Source organism: Tenrec ecaudatus, chromosome 4, assembly GCF_050624435.1.
Source record: "Tenrec ecaudatus isolate mTenEca1 chromosome 4, mTenEca1.hap1, whole genome shotgun sequence".
NCBI classification, from domain to species: Eukaryota; Metazoa; Chordata; class Mammalia; order Afrosoricida; family Tenrecidae; genus Tenrec; species Tenrec ecaudatus.
Window position 1 is genome coordinate 74,045,321 of NC_134533.1, and position 22,565 is coordinate 74,067,885.

General features: G+C 55.9%; 1 protein-coding gene across 2 annotated transcripts in view; it reads left to right on the forward strand.

Moving 5' to 3' along the window:
* Positions 1-6,016, forward strand: part of CAPN5 (calpain 5) — a 49,227-nt gene extending 43,211 nt beyond the window's left edge. For both annotated transcript variants that reach the window (XM_075546324.1, XM_075546325.1), the window contains exons 10-13: positions 1,233-1,429; positions 2,508-2,623; positions 3,079-3,215; positions 3,899-6,016. In XM_075546324.1, coding sequence (XP_075402439.1) covers positions 1,233-1,429; positions 2,508-2,623; positions 3,079-3,215; positions 3,899-4,081 — 633 coding nt within the window. In that variant the 3' untranslated portion in view covers positions 4,082-6,016. The remainder of the gene's footprint in view (positions 1-1,232; positions 1,430-2,507; positions 2,624-3,078; positions 3,216-3,898) is intronic.
* The last annotated feature ends 16,549 nt before the right edge of the window (positions 6,017-22,565 follow it).

The window sequence follows — 22,565 nt, forward strand, 5'->3', positions numbered from 1 at the left end:
TTGCGGTCTCGGAAACCCACAGGGGCAGGTCTGCCCTGTCCTGTAGGGTCGCTCTGAGCGGGCATGGACTTGGCGGCCTGGTGGATGAATTGAGTCTCTGACACTTGAGGACAGGAACATCATGTGCTGACAAGCTGTTCCCCTCACTGTGCTGAGACACTCATTGCATGCTGATGGGCTGTGACACTTGGCTGTGGCTTTGACATTTCATGACCTTCAGTAATGCGACTGTAGCTTATCTTTGCACCATCTAGCCCGTCCAGATGGCAGCGATGCCCTTTCATGAATATGTGCTGTGACTTGAACAGATCATGACTCTTGGTTCTGTGTGACACTCAGGACCTATGACATTGTCACCAGAGGGATCCCATCTTCTTTGTTAAGCCAACTTCATTGAACATAATGCTCATGCCATATAACCTGTGCATTTTAGTGTGCACGATTCTGTGGCTGTGAAAAGTTCATGGGCAGTGGAGTTGAAAGAACACTAAACATTCAAGCCCCTTCATACATTCACAGAGGCGCGCGCCCATCACTACAGTGAAAGTGTGTACTGAGTTTGAGACTGCTCACTGCAAGGCGGACAGTTCAAACCCAGCAACTGCTCCCCAGGGAGAAAGACGAGGCTGTCTGCTTCTGTAAAGGTTTCGTCCCAGAAACCCTGAGAAGCAGTTGTACTCTGTCTTGCAGGGCTGCTGTAAGTCAGCATTGACTTGATGGTGGTGGTTTTTAAATCACTTCAAAAGAAATCCCAGACCCTCCAAGGTCACAGCCATTCTCCCTGATCTCTGACCCCGTCTTAGTCCTCGTTCATGGCCATCAAGTCAATGCTGACACATCGCAACGCCCTGTGGGTTCCCAAGACCTTCACTGTTCACAGGAGTAGAAAACCCAGTCTCTCTTCTACAGAGCAGCTGGTGGTTTTGAACTCTGAACCATGCAGATGGCAGCCCGGCGAGTAACCACTACCCCACCAGGGCCGTGCTCTGGTCAACAGCGACAGTCTCGGGAACCTGCAGGGTTGCTAGCAGTCAGCATTGCCTGGATGGCAGGGAGCATGCTCTCAGCCCTAGGCAACCACTAATCTCCTTGTCACATTGACTGAGTGCCCTATCCTGAGCATGCTGTGTAAGTGGACCTGTTACTCTAGGCGTGGTGGTGAGAGCGAGGAGTGGGCTGGGCTGGAGCAGAGGCGCCGGTACCGTGCGGCCAGCCCTCCGCTCCCCCTGCAGGTGGAGGAGAACCGCCAGTACCGGATGCACAGCCTGCAGCACAAGGCCGCCAGCTCCATCTACATCAACTCGCGCAGCGTCTTCCTGCGCACTGACCAGCCCGAGGGCCACTACGTCATCATTCCCACCACCTTCGACCCCGGCCACACGGGCGAGTTCCTGCTCCGGGTCTTCACTGATGTGCCCTCCAACTGCCGGTGCGAGGGGACGCCTTGGGACGGGTGGGGGGGTGCTGGGGGGAGGCAGGGGGTGGAGCTACGACCATGAGGGCCAACCTGGACTGGGCCGACCTGTTAGGGTCTGCCCAGGGCTCTCTGACCAGGCCAGGCTTCTAGCCTCCCGGGCGGACACCTGATCATCTCGTTCCCCTCCCTTCCCCCAGCTTGCCTTGGCCAGGACCAGCCGCTTCTGTGTGTGTTAAAAAACAAATCCAAAAAAACCTCCAAACTCCTGCCACGGAGTAGATCCTGACTCTTAGTGACCCCGTAGGACAGGGTAGAACTGCCCCTGTGAGTTTCCAAGACTGTAACTCTTTATAGGAGTAGAAAGCCTTGTCTTTCACCCACAGGGCAGCTGGTGATTTCGAACTGCTGACCTTGTGGTTAACAGCCCAGGGAGCAACCCACTGGGCCCCCAGGGCCCCTTTCTGTGTGCGTCAGACGTAGCTCTTGGGGAAGAAGCTTTTTCCTCCTTTTGTGTCCTCTTCCCTGCACCCCTGAGTGGGAGGCCCAGCACCCCAGTTGACAGATCCGCATTCAGGGTCCACTAACAGTGAACTGAGACCATGCAGCTGGCTGTACCCCGCCTGATTGCACACCCCCGCTGCCCCATAGGTAGCTGCTGAAACCAGCCCCACCCCAGGCCCTGTGCAGCCCCCATTCCATGTCCCCGGAAGGGCAGGGTGGGCCCTGCTTTCCACCAGACCTGGGAGACAGTTCGTGGTGTGATGGCAAGACCCTTCCCTGGCTGAGACTCATGCTTCCTCATCTGTAAAGGGGGCTTATTCAGTGGCTTATTCGCTCCTGGGCTGTGGAGATTAGAAATCCACCTGTCCACGTCCAGCCCCAGGGGGGCTCGGCGCAGAGGATGTACTAACTGGTAGGGTGATTTTCCCTTGGGGGATCATGAGGGGTGCTCAGGGAGGGAGGGAGCAGTTGGCAGCCCTTGGGGGTCTTCTGTGGTCAGGGCCCACCTGTGGATGTGAGATCTCAGGACAAATGCTCCTCTCCCCACCCCGCACGGAGCCCCTCCTTACCACCCTCTCCCCTCGTCCAGGGAGCTGCGCCTGGACGCCCCACCCCACTCCTGCTGGAGCTCCCTGTGTGGCTACCCCCAGCTGGTGACCCAGGTGCACGTCCTGGGGGCTGCTGGCCTGAAGGACTCCCCGACAGGTGAGCTCGCACTGGCCCAGGTGCAGAAAGCCCCCTCTCTCCTTGGGCCCCGAGCCCTCTTGTCCTCCTGAGATCCAGCACATACCAGTTGATGCTTGAGGTCCTGGTCTCAGGGACCTCCATGCCAGGAGGGGTGGGGGGAGGAGGGCCATGGAGGGGGTCAGCTACAACCAAACACCTGAGAGGAGGGCTCAGGGGAGGTTTCCTGGAGGTGGTGGCCAATTCCAGGCTGAGGAGAGGAAGGGAAGGCTGTGTGGACAAACGCCTGGATGACCAACGCCTGGATGACCAGTCGGTTAGGCCTGCAGTTTCCTTGTCTCTGGGAGGTAGGAGCCCCTGAGAGGGGATAGGCTCTGGTCTCCTGAAGCTCAGAGGGGCATCTCACGGCCCACACATCTGTCCCCTTGGGGCTCTGCTCCAGCCACCCTCAGTGCATTGCCCACTCCCTCCTCTAGGGGCGAACTCTTATGTGATCATCAAATGCGAGGGGGACAAGGTCCGATCGGCCGTGCAGAAAGGCACCTCGACCCCTGAGTATGACGTGAAGGGTGTCTTCTACCGCAAGAAGCCGGGCCAACCCCTCACCATCCAGGTGAGCCCACTTGTTGGCACGCACCCCTCCTGGACCCCAGTCCGAACTGGCCCTGCTGGAGAGCGGGGCCTTTGGAGGACCCAGGACATGGGTTCCGGTTCTGGTTCTGGCTCCACCCCCGACTCATACCTTGGGAATTCTCTTGCCTGTTCCACTAGTGAGGTGGGTGAGTTGGGTCCCCCAAACTCTCGAGCCCCAACTGGACCAGTGTCCTCGTACTTGTCCCTCCGATGCCCCTGGAGGGGCTTGTGTAGGAAAGCTGCCCCTGAGGCAGCGTGTGGTTGACTGCCATCCTCCAGGGCCTGGAGCAGGGAGCCTGGTAGACTGCGTGCAGATGGGGACCTGAGCTCACCAGTGGGGGGGCCTCAGTCCCCTGGTCCCAGGCCAGCTTCTCTCTGGGGAATCCATCTGGGTACCCCTACTCCAGGAGCCCCTGTAGAGTGGCCTCATTTTCTTAACACCCAGTCCCCTGAGATCCCATCCTCACTACACATGGGGCATCCTGTGCTCAAGGGCCACCAAGGTCAGGAGCAGGACGGCCAAGGCCCCAAGGCAAGCTGGGAGCCTCCCTTTCCTCCGCCAACCTGACTCTGGGGGACAGGTACAGGGCCCTGCCATACCCCTCCCAGGCACAGGGCTCGGGCCTGAAGTGGCCACTTCCACAGTTCTCTGCTTCCTCCCAGATCTGGAACCACCGAGTCCTGAAGGATGAGTTTCTGGGCCAGGTGCACCTGAAGGCTGACCCCGATGACTTGCAGGCCCTGCACACCCTCCACCTCCGAGACCGCAGCAGCCGCCAGCCCAGCGACCTGCCCGGCACCATTGCAGTGTGCGTGCTCAGCAGTGCCTCACTCATGGCCATCTGAGACCCGCCCACTGCCCACCCACCTGCTGCATGTCACCTGAGGCCAGTGACTAGCCAGAGTGCCCTGGGCCTGGGCCATCTCCCTGGCTCCCCCTTTGACTCACCATGTGACCTGGGGAGGGACCTGCCTTCCTCCCTCCCTCCCGCGGGCTTCCATGGAGGGCCTTCCAGCCTAAGATTTAAATGGTCCTCACCTCCCCCCAACTGTCCCGTCTGTGAAGGGACTGTATCCGTGGAGAATATCTACCCATGCCCTGCTGTCTGCCAATGGAGTGCCAAGACGTCACTTGTTTACACACTAACTGCCATGTTCCCAAGCCCCACTCTGGCCCCTGTGCCCGGGACCACCCCGGTCTTCCACCTCCACTATTTTCTAGCCTCTTGGAAAGGGCTCTTGGCGGTGGCTGGGAGGCTGCTGCCCCGGCTGGGATTCAGTTCGAGTGCGGGTGATGTGGTTTTCATGCTCTGAACCTCCGCGCCGGACCGCCTGCTGATTCTGTCCACGGAGCTTTGCCAAAGGAATGGAATAAATGATGCCACGAGGAGGCCCCAAAGTGGTGCTGGCTCCCAGCTTCGGGGTGACCCCCCACACACATACACCACAGGTGGTGGCAGTGGAGTGAGGACCGATGCCCAAGGGATGCGTGGTTTCCTGGGGAGGGGCCAGGACCATGGAGGATAGGGGGACCCAAGGTGGTACACGCTCCCATGGTCCTGTGTGCTGAGACCCAGGCTTTTCTTGGGCAAGGGGACTCTGGGTGGGTGTTCTCAGGCCATCCAGGATCACGTGACTGTAGAGCCCTCAGCAAACATTCCTCCTACACCCAGCCACAGAGGCCGTAATGTCCCTCGCCCCCCACCTCCGCTGCCTGAACCAAAGGATTCCTTTCGGTTCTCAGCATTTTCTATCCTGTCCACTTTAAAAATCTCAATTTCAGCCAGGGGTTTTTCAGGAAAACTAAAAGCCTGCACCCTTTTTCCTGCCCTTGAATTCCCACCTTCTGGCCCTCGGTTGCAGAGAGGGGGCAGTCGTGTCCTCTGGTGGTGGGCGAAGAGGTGTGCTCTGGGGACTTGTGTACTTAGCCAGCAGCTCCTGCCTGGTGTTTCCTCGCCGAGTGGGGAGCCCTGGGCAGCCTCCACGGCAGGTACAGCCAATGAGAACGTCCACTTGGCTCCCAGCACTCCCTCTTGTGGTCTTGCCCAGCAAGTCCGTTGGGGACTCGTGTTTTTCACCCCTGGGTCTCATTGTGGGGGGTCCAGCATTGCTGACTCGAAGGGCTGGCTACTCCGACTGGGTCTCCTCACTCTATGTCCAGCTCTGGGCCTCGCAAGGGGCCAGGAACTAAAAGCCAAGAGGCAAATTCCTTCTTGAGACCCAGGGCTTCACCCAGAACCAGAACCCAAAGCCAACACTCTGAGCGTGACCTCCTGTGCCTCAGTTTCCCCCTCTGCAAAGTGGGGCCAAGGATTCTTGCTTATCGAGCACTCTTACAAGTGTGGAATAAGGGCAAAACACTACCCCTCTCTCTGTGTATCTCCGTATATGCACACACTGTACATGCATCTAGGAACTCCCCGTTTCTCACTGATGCGAGGGCTCTGCAGAGAGGACAGGGCATGGAGAAGTGAGGCTGGTGAAACCAGCCCGGGGCCTCTGGGAATGGACCCAGGGCCTTGGCTGAGCTGGGGCGACTAGGACCAATTGGCAGAGCTGTGTGGGCTCCCGCCTAATGGCTGGGCCCTGTCTGATCCCCAGTCAGTTCTGCGGCCTTGCCCTTGCTTCCTGCCCCCTGGTGACCAGGCTGGGACTGGAGGGTGGCCAGGGAGCACCACTGCTATCTGCCTGATATACCTGTACCCTGCAGCTCACAGGACCAACAGTCCCCACTCCACCTTGTTCTCTTCTCAGAATAAATGTTTCTGCAACCATAGCAAACAGTCCCCTGGCTGTCTGTTCCCTGGGGTTCGGGGGTGGGGGGTGGGGTGGCATTCTGGAGGGACGAGTTCCCAGGGGCAGATGAGGGAGGGCTAAGAGTCACAACGGAGCTAATTGAGATCATTCAGTTACTCCCTAGTTCACAACTTGGTACAGGTACATGGCCCTGTTCACTGGGGATGCTGGGGTCCTGATGATGTCCTCACCGGGGAGGTGGGGGACAATGAATAAGCCAATATAGAAGCCAGCTGCAGCCCCACCCCATCTGATAGATGCAGAGGTAGCCCTATGAAGGGCTGGGGGGTATGGTGGTGGGAGGAGGTGGGGTACGGGTGGTTGTGGGTAGAGCAGAGAGCCAGGGGAGGATGCTGGGGCCCGAGCCGGGAAGGCAGGGCAGCAGCAGGGCTGGGGGTAGATTCTGGAGAGGGCCAGATGGAATTCTGTTCAATTGGCTAGAGCAGCATTCATTAACCTGGGGGGGGGTCGAACGACCCTTTCACAGAGGTCGCTCGATTCATAACAGTAGCAAAATTACAGTTATGCAGTAGCTATGAAAATAATTTTTTAAATCATTTTATTGGGTGCTTATACAACTCATCACAATCCATACATCCATCCATTGTGTCAAGCACATTTGTACATTTGTTGCCGTCATCATTCTCAAAACATTTCTTTCTACTTGGGCCCTTAGTACCAACTCCTCATTTTTTCAACAAAAATAATTTCATGGGTTGTGGGTGGTCACCACAACATGAGGAACTGTATTAAAGGGTCGAGGCATTAGGAAGTTTGAGAACCAGTGGGCTAGAGGGTGGGGACAAGAGCAAAATAAATTGAGGCTGATTTCTACACCTAGAATGGTCGGAAATGGACCTGGCAAGTCATGTGACCTGCTTAGCTTCAGGTCAGTGCAGAGTGGCTGCTAAGTGTATTGTAGTTACCATGGCTTGTGGAGACCATCCCACCTGGCCCCCAACCTTCCCAACCCTCCACCTCCTCTGTAGTCAAACCTCTCTGTCCTGGCCAGCCTCGTGGCCCTGGGCACACCCATCTCTCTCTCCGGGACTCATGATCTCATCTGCGTAGGCTGACTCCACATGCCCCTGTGCCAGGCTTGGGAGGCTCAGATGAGGTGATGCAGAGAGTGGGAGCTACAGGTGTGCACAGCAGATGCAAGGCCCAAGACCCTGGTGCACCTGCCAGAGGTCATCAGAGGTCATCAGAGGTCAGATCATGGGCTGAGGCCTGGCCACCATGCTTAGCTCTGGCTGTTCCGAGCACCCAGCTTCCCAAGGAAGTGGAAACGCCTGACCTGCTGCCTTCCACTGCTGCCCGGGAGACCTTGTGCCTTATCATGAGTTTACCAAATGTACTCACAGATGGTGTGATGTCACAACTCCCCTTCCAAGTGTCCTGGAGAGGGCATTTCACTCCAATAAAAAAACCAACACTTTATTGACATCATAAACTTCCATAGTTCAGTCATATTAAAAGAGTTGTACAAACATCACCACAGTCAGTTCCAAAACAGTTCTCTCTCATATTCGTTATTAACTCCCATTTCTCTGCAATCCCCTGTACCCCCAATAAGTCCCTAATTAATCCTGTTACTGTCGCTATAGCTTCCCCCATCCCAGCCCCCCTACACTGGAAAACATAGAAACAAAACACAGCCCCTTCAAAAGACCAACAACAATAACAAAATAAACCAGAAGAAAACTCCAAGAAAAAAGCAGGAAGTATTAAAAAGTAGAACAGATTTAAAATGTGGTCAAAAGGGAGACCAAATGATCAGGTATCACATGTTAACCTAATTGCATCTGCCGTAATCGAGTCTATGACACTTTGTCTGATAGCAAAACTATTTAAGTCCCTCAACCATGGTCAAGGGGATCCCTCCGAGGCTGAATCCATGCAGGGACCCTGCAAATGGATTCTGAGTTTCCACTGTCATCCATTGCTTACTGCAAATCAGGTGTTCACAATAGAAGCCCTGATACTATTAGGTAAGGTAGAACAGGGACCAGGGTGTCCACTGGGCATGCTCAGAAATTCAGGCTCTGAGTCAGGAAGGGGCAGGTGAGCTTAATTCAGGCAATGGGGTCAATCAATACCCTGGACCACGCCTCCTGGCCTCAGGTCTTCAGAGGTGGAGCGCCCTATGAAGTGCCCTAAGGGCGCTTGTGTAAAACCTGAAACTTCTTCCATCCTTTATAAAACTCCCTTGGATCACAAACCAGCCTTCGGAGTTAATTCTTTTTAAATTTTATTTAATCATTTTATTGGGGGCTCATACAACTCTTATCACAATCCATATATATATCCATTGTGTCAAGCACATTTGTACATTCATTGCCCTTATCATTCTCAAAACATTTGCTTTCTACTTGAGCCTTGGTATCAGCTCCCCATTTTCCCCTCCTTCCCTGCTTCCCCTCCCTCATGAGCCCTTGATAATTTATAAATTATTACTTTGTCATATCTTACACTGTCCAACGTCTCCCTTCACCCACTTTGTTGTCCATCCCCCAGGGAGGAGGTTATATGTAGATCCTTGTAATCAGTTCCCCCTTTCCACCCCACTCTCCCTCCACCCTCCCGGTATCCCCACTCTCAGCCCTGGACCTGAAGGGATCATCTGTCCTGGATTCCCTGTGTTTCCAGTTCCTATCTGTACCAGTGTACTTCCTCTGGTCTAGCCAGAGTTGTAAGGTAGAATTGGGATCATGATAGTGGGGGCAGGGGGAGGGCGGAGGAAGCATTTAGGAACTAGAGGAAAGTTGTATGTTGCATCATTGCTACACTGCACCCTGACAGGCTCGTCTCCTCCCCAAAGCCCTTCTGTAAAGGGATTTCCAGTTGCCTACAGATGGGTCCCCAATCTGCATTCCCCCTCATTCACAATGATTTGATTTTTTGTTCTTGATGCCTGATACCTGATCCCTTCTACACCTGGTAATCACACAGGCTGGTGTGCTTTCTCTTCCACGTGGGCTTTGTTACTTCTGAGCTAGCTGACCTCTTGTTTACCTTCAAGTCTTTAAGACCCCAGAGTGAATTCTTTCTTCAGCGAAGCCAAGGACCGAGGTATTTTTTTACCTGAGAAACTGAACAATCCCATTCTCTCCTTTAGATTTGGGGCTAGAATTAAATGAGCCCCGAATCCATTCACCTATCGGGTTTACATAGGTCTCTGGTTCATGTAGAGGTCTCCTTAACATTGTAGGACAAAGAACATTTTGAGCAGCGTGGCAATCAGGTCCAGACAGACGGCCTTGCCTGGGCTCGCAGCATGGGGAAAGGGCCTGGTTGACTCCAGATCCTGCCTCCCAGTTACTGGAAACCAGGGCCTAGCCTGGACGGGGTAGGGGCGGCTCCCGGAGTGGGGTGAAGGGCCTGGACTCCCCTTCACTCTGCGCGGCTGAGAGGCAGATGCTCCGCTTTGCCTTGTCCAGCAGGTGACACTGTGGGGCCGCGGTGGCTTGGCGGCAGCCGGGCTCCCCCAGCCCTGAGTACACACCCAAGTTCGAGCCCGGAGACCGCAAAGAGCGGCCCCTCTGCCAGGGCCTAGGGTTGCCCTCGCAGAAGCCGGCGCTGGTGGGGAAGAAGGAAGTGCCGGGTCTCGGGAAGGGGTCCTGATGCGGTCGTCTGCACCGATGCTGATACCAAACACCCGCTTCTCCGTGCCGTCTGCACTCCCCTTGCTCCGCGTGTGGCGTGCAGGGCTGCTCTGGGGTCCGCGGATCAGGCCAGGTGGGCTCGGTGATCGGTGATCACCGGACCTGCCGCTCCCGCTTGCCCTGGCCCCGGCCCAGCACAGGCTGTGGGGGGCATTGCTCCACTGGATGAGCGTCAGGGGGCCCGTCTGGGGGGGAGGGGGGTGTCCTGGGAGGAGGGTCTGGCTGACCTGTCAGGGGAGCCGGTGTCACCGGGAAGTGGAGACGGGGAGGGACTCCGCCGGCTCCTCCCGCTTCTCCTTCCTGCGCACCTGGGCCAGTAAATCAGTGATCAAGCCCGCGCCAGCGGGGGTTTCTGCTCCGCGAGGCCACAGGTGGCAGGAGGCAGCTGAGGCCCCCACGGGCAGTCCCAGGCTGGGGTCACACGCTGGTCATTGGCAGGGGCCAAGACCCCAGTGCCCTGTCTGCCTGGCCATCCCTCGCCCAGAGCCCTGGCCAGCCTCTGGCCACAGTCCAGCCCGCCCCCACCCACACGCTGACGTCACGGGCGCCCAGACCCGGAGGCCCCTGAGGCTCCACCCCTGGAGAAGGCTCTGGAGTGGAGGGCGAGCAGTGCCGGCTGGACAGCCGCCCTGGGCAGGAGAGAGAGAGAGAGCACGCGACTGACTGCGTCTGCAGTCAGGGCACCTCCAAAGGTCTGGAGACTCCCAGCGTGAGCTCGGAGCAGGACAGAGGACAGGCCAAGTGTCTGTGACCCTGGATTCCCAGTCCTCCCGCTGCATTCGGCCTGGTGGGCAGCTGAGAGAGGGCAGCAGGAGCCCCAGGTAAGGATGGGCAGTGTCCTTGGTCTGGTGACTGGACTCAGGGGGCAGGCCTCCAGTCCCCTTGGCCGTTTGCTCCTGGGCTTCCTGACACCTGTGCAGGGGCAGGTGGGGGAGCATCCCAGCCATGGCAGCCACTGAATGAAAGTGTGTGGACTCTGGAAAGGTGGAGGTTAGTCACCTGCAGCCAAGCTGAGCCGAAGGGCACAGCCTCTGTGCAGCCTGCTCTGGCCAAGATCTGGGGGCTGGGGTGTGGGCGCCAAAGGAGCAGGCTTGTTGGGAGTGGCAGAGAGAGCTTGTTCTGCCCCCTCCACTTTGGCTCTTTTGGTCTCTCTCTGACATTCCTTCTCTACCTCGCTTCCACCCGCTCTGTACCCTCCATCTGTGGAATGGGAGTCTGGAACCCCACCACCCAGGGCTGTTGTGGGGGTGGGTCAAAACCCGACAGGGGCACAGAGGCCAGTCCTGGGCTCCCTGTTGCTAATCCTAAAAGTATTTCATTGGAACAGATCTGTCCTGATTTTTAGAAGAAAAAAAAAGCGTATCTTGAAGCATTTCCCTTACACCTGTCCGGGTTTGCATGGTCACCTGGCACAAGATGCCTTTGGATGGCTAAGGCGTCCTCTGCAGCCCCAGCTCTCTGCAGGCCTTGGCGGCATCCACTTGCCAGGTCCTGGTCCGGGTGCAGCTCTCCAGAAGGACAAAGTGCCCACCGGGCTCAGAGCTCCAGAGCAGAGGTCAGGGCTCAGGTGTCAGGCAGTGTCATGGGCAAAGGATCAGATGGCCCAGCGCTCTGAATGGGCCCTTATGAAAAATGGATGCTCATTGGGGGCGGGGTACATTGGGGACCAGGAGAGGCCTCACCCCAGGCCCCATGCCTTGATCACCTCACCCCATCCTGTGAGCCTTCCTGAACTCGTCTCTGGGCTCGACCTCACTCATGCTGGACCAGGCTGGAGACTCAGGTATGACTCAGTCTCATGCTCTGTGCTGGATCAACCAACTCCCAGACTTTGGGGCAGAGGTGGAGAGAGACACCCCCCCCCCCCCCCCCCGCCACCTCCCAACTCAACAGAAGACTTATCATGAGGACTGGGATTGAGGGGCTCCCAGCACCTGAAGTGGCCCTGGGCTGCCCATCTGAGTGGAGCCATGAAGTTTACCAGACAGTGGGGGCAGCAGATGCCAAACCCATGCGGCATAAGGGAGCCGGCCTCAGGGACCTTGGTCGCTGCAGAGGGTCTGAGCACAGGGCAGAAGAGGAAAAACTGAGAGGTAGGACTGAGACATCTGCAGGGGCCAGGTTGAGCAGGGCCTTATGACCAGGCTAGGGCTCTTAGGCCCTTCCTTCTGAGGGTGGTTAGGCCCCTTATTACCTGGACGTCCAAGAAAGCCCTGGGCTGGGAGACAAAGCTCCAATGCAGAACTGTCCCCAACCTGCTGAGGGGCCTTGGACCAGTCTCAGTCTCTCTCTGGCCCCTGTTACCCATATGCCTGGGAGGGGCTGGATTGCTCCTTTCTGGGGACCCCCTGGGAATCCCTGAGTGATAGCCGCCAGAAAGAGGACACACCTGCTCTGAGTCATGGAGCTGCTGATGGCTGCTGACGGTCAGGCCACTCCAGCTGGTTCGTAGCCAAGGGGCAGCAGCCAGGGAGGATCTCCCAAGGGAGGAGAGGTTCTGGCTTTGGGAGGAGCCTAGGGGACCCCTGCTCACAGCTTCTTATGATGTCTTCCTCTGCAGAACAGTCTGGCCAGGTGAGCAGCAAGACCTTCTGACACAGGACAATGGTGATTCTTCAGCAGGTGAGAACCAGACCCCACCCTGTCCCATTGGCCTTTTCCTTTCGAAGTCCGCAAAGCTGCAAACTCAAAGTTGGAAGTAACCTCATTGGGTAGCTGTTCTTGCCCCTATTTGGTATTCTTTCATCTATGTATTCATTGTGGGACATTCTCCCCAATTCTTTTTTTAACAGACTCCTATTTATGCTTCAAAACCCAGAATGAAGCTTTTCCTGATTCTCTCAAGCCCGTTTGGAAACTGTTCCCCCCAATGAGAGGGACTTTCCTCTCTCATTGTACTTACCTCACTAACTAGAAGCTAACTATTTATATACATCTCCGAATCGCTGAGCATTCCAGGCAGTGGAACAGCATATGCGCAAGTACAAATGGGGGAATGAAGGTGGGAAGGCTACTGGAGCCAACCAGAAAGGTCTTTGAGAGCTTTCCTGAGGGGTACAGTGAGCAAAGTCTGATATGGCCTGAGCTGGAGTCCCAGGGGTATATGGGAAAAGAGCAGAATGGCTTCTCCCCATTTGAGTCTGCAGCCCCCCTTCCCTCCCAGGCCACAACAGCCTCCGATCCTCAGCCTTTCCCCGTGACCAGCTGAAGTTCTAAATAAGCTCCCAGTCTCCAGACTGGCAGCCAAGAATGTGGCCTAGATCCAGGTTGGCCTGGCACGGGGCCCTGGGCCTTTCAGGGGTGTTCTGAGAGGGTTCACATCCAAGGCCATCCAGCACAGCGGGTCGGCTCTGCCCTGCAGCCTGAGGCCACGTGGGGCCAGTGTGTTTGTGTCTGTGTGAGGAGGCAGGCTCAAGAGCAGGACCAGGAAAGCCAGAGGGGTCGCGGGCCATCAGAGATGGCTGGGATCCCTGAGAAGAGGAGGGAACTCTGTCACTGAGTGGTGGCTTGTCCTAGTGTATGGGTTGAAGGCCCTTGGGAGCTAGGGGACAGGGGGGTCTTCCCTCTGGAGACTTCTGGCCTCTCCCCACCAAGCCCCTCTGAATGCTAGTCCACTTCCCCATTGGCACTCTGCCCAATTACTAAAGAAAGCACATTTCTTTTTTTCACCTCTTTGGTCCTCAAAAAAATAGGGGGACTTAGACAGCTCTGGGACCCTGCCGGGAAGACTGTTGACAATTTGGGGCATCTTGGGCATGTTGCTTAACCTTCCAGAGCCTCAGTTGGCTCAACTCTAAAGTGAGAGCAAGCTCCTCTGTCCTGAGACTCTTGTTCTGAGGATCCAATGCCACCAGGGATTCCATGAAAGAGCCTCTTCCTGCATCTGCCAACTCAGCCGGCCTCCCTCCCCCTCAACCTGTCCCTCCCTCCCCTTTCCAGAAGGGGTCACATTCCCTCACCTCTAGCCTGACTGATTCCTCCTTGGTCCTCCATGTAAGCTTATTTGGAGAACCTCCCCTGCCCGCCTTGGAGTCTGGCTCCCATTCTGACAGGTTCTTCTGTCTACCTGGCTCTCCTGGGGAGCTGTGGGACTCAGGGAGCACCGTGGCCCCACTCCCCACTGGCTCCTTAGCCTCAGGGTGTAGCTCAGCACATGTGCTGAAGGAATGCCTTCTTCTGACCCTGTGTTTTAGTCTGTCTAGTTGAGTGACTATTGGGAAATCATTGAGCTCAGTTCTCTGATAGAAATGTTTGAGAATGAAAAGTCATTTAAAACGCTCCACCCAGTGCTTAATGCAAAGCTCAATTGATGCCAGCTTCCACTACTGCCCCCCAAACCAAAACCAACTCACTACCATCGGGCCAATCCTGACTCATGGCAGCTCTCTAGGACAGGGTAAAACTGCCCCTGTGACTTGCCAAGGCTGTAATTCTTTATGGGAGCATCTTTTCCTCCCTCTGAGCAAGTGGTGATTTAGAATTACTAACCTCGAGGTTAGCAGCCGAACATGTAAGCACCAGGTTCCTACCACGACTGCTATGACTAATACAATTATATTATGGTGTTCCCATGAGTGAGATTTCAAAGGAGATGGTAGTCCTTCCCACTTGTGTAGAATATCCACACATGGGGCATACTAGTGGAAGAGAAGAACTCATTTATCAATCCATCCATCCACCCATCCTCCCATCTATCCATCCTTCCATCCATCCACCCATTCTTCCATCCATCCATCCATCCATCCATTCTTCATTCCTTCCTTCTTTCCTTCCTTCCTTCCATCCATCCACCCATCCTTCCATCCATCCACCCATCATACCACAGGCTGATGGGTACCAGGGTAACACAGTGTACCAGGCACAGGAGACACCTACCCACAGATGAGCTAACGACTCAAATATCTTCACTCATGAAGCAAATTTATTTATTAAGAGTTTTAATACCTCTAACGAGAAGCCACTGTGGTCCTACTAAGTGCCATTATATACCCTTGATCTTAGCTGCGAAGTGATGGAGGCATTCTATCCCCAGGATCGAATGTGCTCATTACAAGGCCATGAGACAGGGACCCTCATGCTCATCCCACAAGCCAGGAAGCTGAGCTCCAGAGAGAGTAGTTGATATTGCCAAAGTGGGACGGGGCTGGGCTGGAGTGGGTCCAGAGAGGGTAGAGAGTCCTGGTAGTGAGAGAAGGGCCTTGGGAGGAGGCCACTGTGCAGGGGGTGTGGCAATAGGAACAGGCCAGGGCTTTGGGAGCAGAGGTCAGACTACTTACGCTAGGTCAGATTCACAGAACAAAGGCACTTTCCTAGGGACCTGGGGCTGTTTGGGCAGTGGTGGCAATGGCCTTAGAGGTCGGGTAGAGGTGCCTGGGGATGCCTAGTGTGTCAAAGATGCCTCCTTCAATCTCATTCTCACCCACCGTAGCAGAGGGGCCTTGAGCTGTCCTCACCCTTTGCCAGCCTGGGAACCATGGGGACAGGGATAAGCATGGCGGCTCTTTGCCCTGGAGAAGCCCCTCAACCCGCAGGGCCCCAAGGTGGCTCAGAAGCATGGCAAAGTCACTTCCAAGCAGAGCTGTGACCGTTGGGAATGAGGGATGGTGGGAGGGAACTTGGGAGCTGGGAGGCTTCTGTTCTTCCTAGGAGTTCAGGGAATGCTGTGAGTGTTGGAGCAGCCCCTCACGGGCAGGTGCGGAAGAAGAGTCCTGGGGAGTAGTAAGGGCAGCTGGTGCCAGGCCAAAAATGAGGAAGGACCCGGGCTTTCGGGCACACATGGCTCACCCCGAAGGAGGCTGTTCGAGTTCCGAATGGCAAGATCTCCAGCTCAGTGGCAGGGCCCGAGGAGGGATTCGATGTACTTTGCCCAGATTCGTGGGCAGAGTTTGAGGCAGTTGATGCGAGTTGGATGAGCCTACATCAAAGTCTAGTGTCTCCTTTGTCTCGTGTAACAGATTTCCCATAAGTAGGTGTTGTCGGCTCTGAGGGTAGCCAGCCCTACTCCTCTGTTGGTTACTGTCTGCAACTCCCCGCCCCTTCAATCTGTTTGCACCTTTGAGCTCAAGCAGGCCTTTCATAGACAGCATGCAGTTGGCTCGTGTCTCCTGTTGAAAATCCATCCTGCCACTGGCTGTCCTTTAATTGGAGGGTACGATCCAGCCACATTTAATGTAATTTCTGAGGAGAAAGGACTTCATTCTATTTGTTTTCTATGTCTCTTCTATAGTCTTGCTACCTGACTCTCCCACAACTGCCTTCTTGTGTATTTAAATGATTCCCCCACCCCCAGTATACTGTTTTGATTCCTGTCTCATTCTATTTTCTGCATTTTGAAAAATGTTGGTTTTGTTCTTATTAGTTACCTCGGGGTTTACACTGACCATTTTAACTTCATAACAATCCTTCATAGACTTAATACAGATACAAAAACCCTGCTCCTCGGCTGTTCCACCCTCAGTCCTCGATGCTCTCATGGTCACGACTAATATTTATATGTTGCATGCTCATTAAAATAGATTGGGAATTTCGGTTTTGTGCACCCACGTCACCTCGGGCACAGCAAAGTGCAACCACTGCCTCCTCTGTTTATCCGTGTCGTTGCCGCTCCTGGTGGTCTTGATTTTTGTACGGCTTTGAGCTACTACTGTCTCGTATTCATTCATTGCAGCCTGGAGGACTGCCTGTGGGATTTCTTGCAGGGGGGTCTCCTGGCAATAAATTAAGCAGACTCTCTTGGATTTTGCATATTTGGGAATGTCTAAGTATCTCCTTCATAGTCGAAGAAGGGCGGTTTTACAGGATCATGGAATCCCTGGTGGTAATATCTGTCCATAGACACAGTTGCCTCTGGCCTCCATTGGTAGCTGATGAAACTTTCTCAGCCTTCACTACCTACTTGCAAAAAGCTTGCCGGTCAGCCGGTGGGGCGGCTGTGTAGGGGCTTCTCGGCCCTTTTCTGAACCGTGTCCAGTCCTATGTAGGAGCATGACCTTGTCCGTTCCTTGGCGTATGCAGGAGCTTTTCAAAGCCTGCATTTCCCACGGCATCTCCTTCCCCAATTTTCTACCCAGGCTTTTACATGTGTCTATTGTGTGCTTCAACTTATATCCTCCAGCCCTTTGAAGGCTTTTGAGCAATGTTCTCCACCCATAGCGTGGCTGCTTCTCAGAAGAGTCCACGTTAGGGAAGTAAAGGCAAGTCCTGGGCGATTCCTTCAGGAGGCCGCCAGACATACAAAAACAAACCACCACGATTATTGGAGAACAAGGGTTACTCTTCCCCCTTTGGGCCCAGGACCCTACCCCAGGGATGCAGGCAGGGATGCAGGCCACCACCCTGAAGACCCCCGATAAGCCAGGAGGGGAGGGGGCCCATTTAAAGGCCACAAGCCTCTCCTGTCAGCCTGCAGTTGCCTTTGTCTTGATGACCTGGTGGCTTGGATGCTGTAAAGGAGCCCCTGGTGGTTACACACTGGACTGCTAACCTCAAGGTCAGCAGTTGAAAACCACCAGCCAGCTCTGAGGGAGAGAGAGATGAGGCTTCCTGCTCTCCTGAAGAGCTAGGCTCGGAAGCCCACAGGCGCAGTTCTACCCTGACCTATGGGCTCACTAGGAGTCAGGATTGGCTCGATGGCCAGGAGTGGGGGGTTTGGGTCGGAGTTAAACCATTGACTGAACTATTGGCTGTTTTCGAAGGTGTGAGAAAGTTGATTCTGCCCATTGTGTCCCAGGGTTTTCAGTGTTTCTCTGGACAGCGGCTTCTTGGAGTTTCCTTTGTAGCCACGTTCACTGATGTGACTTCCTGATGACAGTTGACACTGTTATTTCGTCCCAGCTTGCTGTATGCCCTAGGAGATGTCCCTTCTCCTTGTCTTCTGTACAATGGGTGGCAGGGGCTGGATTATGGTGGTGGGCTGGGGACAGTCTGGGAGAAGCACCATAGGAGCGCAGAGAAGAAGGCTGTGCAGAGGAGGGTGTGCAGAGGAAAGTGTGCAGAGGAAGGTGTGCAGAGGAAGGAACGAGACTAAGTGGGGCAAGACTTTCTTGGAGAGGTCCCCAGGTGGTCAGAGAGACAGGGAGCGGAGACTTGAGCCACCATAGAAAATATCTGGATGTGATGGTAGCGTGGGTCACCTTAGATCCTGGTGCCCTCAGAGAAGGAGCCTGTCCCCATGTTCAGCTCAGGCCTGGGGCAGAGGGCTGAGCAATGGATTCCCATCCAGGCAGGACCAGGCTCTTAGCTCCCTATAGGGGCGTCCTCACTAGACCTACCTTACAATCTCTGCCCTCACACGCATGCTCCTCTGTACTCGGCCATGTCCCTTTCTTAGAATGCCCCTCCCTGCTCTGTCTGCCTGGACAATCATCACACCCAGAGGCCTAGAATCCTCCAGCGAGGAAGAGCCAGCACTTACACATCGCTGGCCCCGACAGGCATGGATGGAACTATGTTGCGCCTGTTCACTTGTTTCGTCGTCCCAAGAGCCACAGGAGGTGGGGCCGCTATCCTGTCCTCTGACAGAGGACATAGAGGCACGTGGAGGTTGCGTGGTGTGCCCACGGTCACACAGCTTGTGAGTGGCTGAGCTGGGGTTGAACCTAAGCCATCTGATACCACCACAGTTCAGCCTCTTAGTCATGCTATCTTGTCTCTCCGGAACCATCCATTCCTTATCAAGCAGTCCCATCCTTATCTGTGTCTGGGTCTGTCCACCCCACCAGGCTGCGGACATGCCTTGTTCATCCCTGTCCCCTGCACTCCGATCTGAGCCTGTGCTCGGTGAAGGCTGGTTAAATTGACAGATGGAAGCTGACCTGGACAGCTGGCACCAGCCCTTCCTCGTGTCTGAGGCTTTCTCCTGGGCAAATAACTTCCCATGGGCAGGGGCACTTGTCCTTGGTTTGACCCGAGAGGGAGCCCCTCCTGAGAGTGTGCAGGCAATGAAGACGGTCAGTTCTGTGTTGGCTGACAGAGCCCTGGGTTCCCTGACAGGAAGCTGGGGTACGAGAAGAAAGCCCTGGGGCCCACCCAGGCCGGCTTTAAGTTTTGGTTAAAGCCTCACAGTGCCCTTCCTTGCCACCCACCCCCCCCCCCACACCCACGGATGTTTGCTTGTCTGGGTTGGGTTTCCAGAACACTAGACGGTGCTGAGGGGCGAAGTGGAGCCTGAAGTCCTTGATGGGAGAGGAGGAGGAGGGAGGGCAGAGCGCAGGAGAAGAAGGATGGTGGGAGTGGCTGGATGTGGTGGACGAAAGGGCACAGCCCGTGGGCCTTCTCTGCCCTGCGACTGTGGGTGGGGATGGCGGTGGGGGTAGCTCCTTTGGCTCAGAGCCCAGCACAAACCTGAGCTGGGTGCCTAGCCCGGATGGCAACAGGACAAGGGAGGCCGGTTTGGTGCTCCTTTGGGGTGCACTGTGAACCACCAGGGGTGGGGAGGCTCTCAGGCAGCCCCAAGAACACCACCCCACCAGGCCTCCACTGGCTTCTTCTTCAAGCTCAAGGTTCCCGTGGGCCTCGGCAGAGCCGGGCTCTTCAGGGGCTCCTCCTTGCCCCATGCTGTCCCCCGCCACGCCTGGATCAGGAAGAGTTGTATTTGGCTTGTTCCTTCCCCAAGAGACAGCCAGCCCATCAGAGCAGTGGTGGACACCGCCCCAGTCTTCCATTCAGCCCGTCACATTCCCGGGAGCGCGTCTCCTCCTGGAAAGCCGCAGGCCTGGAGCACCTCTGGCGCACAGCAACCCCGTGTCGGGTATCTGAGGCTCTTCAACTCTATAGGCACCGAGAGCCTCCACTCTCCCCTATAGAGCAGCTGGTGGTTTTTAATAGTTGAGCCTGGAGTTGGCCGCCCAGCGTTGACTAGTCCCGGCCACCAACCAAAGATAAAACAAAAGCAGGACCCCCTCCCCCAGCAAACTCACTGCCATTGAGTCCAGTCTGACTCATAGGGAATCTATAGGACAGGTCAGCGCTGCCCCTGTGAGTTTCCACGACTGTGACTCCGGTGAAGCTAGGGGAACCAGAAGCCCAGAGAGACTGCCTGATTTACTTAAAGTCGGACAGTAAGTTCGGGCAAGACTGGGACTATCTCAGAGCTCCTGACAGCGTGTTCCCCAGGGACCCCAGAGAGCTCTACCGTCATGGGCTGGTGAGACCATTCAGGACAGTCACACCTGGGCGGTCCAGCTGAGAAGCTGGGCTTGCCCTCCGGCTCAGCCACACGGGGACTCCCGCCACTCCTCACAGTGGCAAGCCCAGTCTTTCTCCCGCAGAGTGAATGGTGGTTCCGAACTGCTGACCTGGTAGTTAGCAGCCCTACGCCGCCACTAGGACACCAGGGCTCCCTGCAGCGTCACCAGGGCTCCTTAAAATCTAATAAAGTTCTTCAAAGCTGCAGTCGGGCAGCTCCAGGGCCCACGTTTATGCAGGGCCCAGGGCTCCGCCGCTGGGCGGCCACTCGCTGGAGTCCAGTGAAGTTCCAACGGGGCTGGGGTCCCGCTGTGATGGGAGGGGGCCCAACCACGCTGGCGCCCGGTCCCCTACCGGCTGGCTGGCGTCACTTAAGCCGCCGTTGCCATGGGCCCGAGGCAGATGGCCCGGTTTAGGGTTCCCCGGCGGTGGCGTGCACTGGATTAGGTGAATTAGGAGCCCAAACTCAAGCCGCAGCCTTCGTCTTCGCCGCTGCCAGACCCCCGCTCCATGGAGCCGCCTGTGGACCCCGCTGGAGCCACCGAGGTGGCCCCAGAGGCCATGGAGGCCGAGCCGCGGGCCCAGCAGCCCGGCAAGTGGGCGCTGGTGCGCAGCCTGAACCAGGCTCTGAAGACCTTCACGGTCATGCCGGTGAGGTCGGGGCCCGGCAGGGAGGGGCGCGGGCCTGGGAGTGCCCGCGGGCCCAAGGGCGCACAGGGCTGGGGCACAGGAGCTGCTGCCATCCCCGGCACCAGACATGGACTTGGGCCAGGGTAGCCCTCCCTGGGCGTGGAGCAGGGCCGTGAAGGGGCTTCCCATCTTTACCAGGGTGTAGCACAGGGACCCCCGGGGAAGCCCAGGCAGGTTCAGCTCCGTGCAAGGGCTGCAGGGACGTTCACAGCCACGCTTGGCCGTGCTCCTTGCTCCCTGGTGCTGTTAGCAAGCTCATGGCTCACTTTTCCCACCTGTGGACAGGAAGCTAATAAAGCGAGTCCTGAGTGGTGATGAAGGGGGGCAGGGAGTTGAGGTTGGGGTGTGTGTGCAGGATCTGAAACAAGGGCCATTTCCCTCCTCAGAGGGGAGCTGGACCCCAGGGCCTGCCCCAGAGGAGGGAAGAGGTCCAAAGGGCTGTGGGAAGTTCATGTGCATCCCCTGAGTGGGCATTGGCTTGGGTCTCTCATCTTCGCATGCCCTGACCTCTGTGTGAAGCTGAGGCAAACAGAAGCCCAGAAAGACTGAATGATTTTCCCAGAGTCCAATAGCAAGTTCAGGCAGTATAGGGACGAGGCCTCAGAGGTCCTGACAGCATGTTTCTGGTGTACCCCAGAGAGCTCTACCTTAATGGAAGGGCAGGACTGTTCAAGGCAGTCACCCCTCAGGACTCCAGAGCTGCTCAGCCATCATTAGACAGCTGAGAAGCTAGGCTTGTTCCTCCCGGCACAGCCACACTGAGTGTCTGCCACACCTGGGGCGGGGGTCTCCCGTTGACCACGTGTCCTTGTCCCTGAGCCAGATGCAGGCCTGGGTGGCCTGGAGAGAGGCTGGTGGAGTTAGACTTGAGGACCCTGCCTGCTTCTGGAAAGCTTTCTTCTGAGTCTTCCCTGGAGAAATATCCGGGTCCTTTCCCTTCTCCCTCCCCTCTCCCAGCTCATTTTGGGCCAGGCTCTGTCCTCTGAGGCTCTGGGATTCACCACCATTGGTTTGGAGCCGCCCCAGAACAGATTGGGTCAGGTGACCTGGGAAACCTTCTGGGGCCAGCATGTGTGCGGGTGAGGCGGGTGGCAGTCACACGCTGGAGGGTTTGGTTCCTAAGCAGTTAGGAAGATTCACTGAGGCACCCCAGGCAGCACAATGATCATGAGTTCTCTTCTTCCCAGACCTCTCAAAATTATCCGACATTTTCTTGTGGAAATGACATTTGCTAAGCTCCCACCACATGAAGGGAGGGCCCTGTGACAGTGATAGTGGAAGAGAGTTGGGGAGGAGGCTGGGTCTGGGACTCTCTCTGAAGGACATGGGCACTCAGGCTGGGAGAAGTTGCCCATTTGTCCAAGGTCATGGCTTAGAGTCCAAATCTCTGGACTGATAGCCCAGAACAGTTTCCATGGGCTTGTTTCATTGTGAATCACTGAGCTGCTATCCACAAGGCAAGCTGTTCGAACCCACCAGCCTCCTCAAGGGAGAGAAACGAGGCTTTCTGCTCCTTGGAAACACAAATGGAGTCGCTATGAGTTGGAATTGGCTCGGTGGCAGTGAGCTGAGCCCTGGTAGCATGGTGGTTATGCTTTGGGCCGTTAACTGCAAGGTCATCCATTTGAAACTACTAGCCACTCTTCAGGAGGAAGATGATGCTTTCTACTCCCACGAGTTACAGGCTGAAAACCACAGGGGGCGGTTTTGCTCTGTCCTATAGGGTCACAATGAGAGGCATCTACAGGAGAGCAGTGAGTTTGTTTGGTGTTTTCAATTGCTGCTTGACCTTGAACTCCTATTTTATTAGGATGTCTATGTTACCTTAAAATCCTGGGAATCTTATTACAATTAGAAAACAATAAAATCTTAGCCTGTAGGCTAACTAAGATGTCTCTAGTCCCTGCACCCCTCTGGCACCCGGTCCTGACTCCAAGGCCCCCTGACTGTCCCTTCCTACCTCAGGTCCTCTGCATTTGCCATCTGCTCTGGCT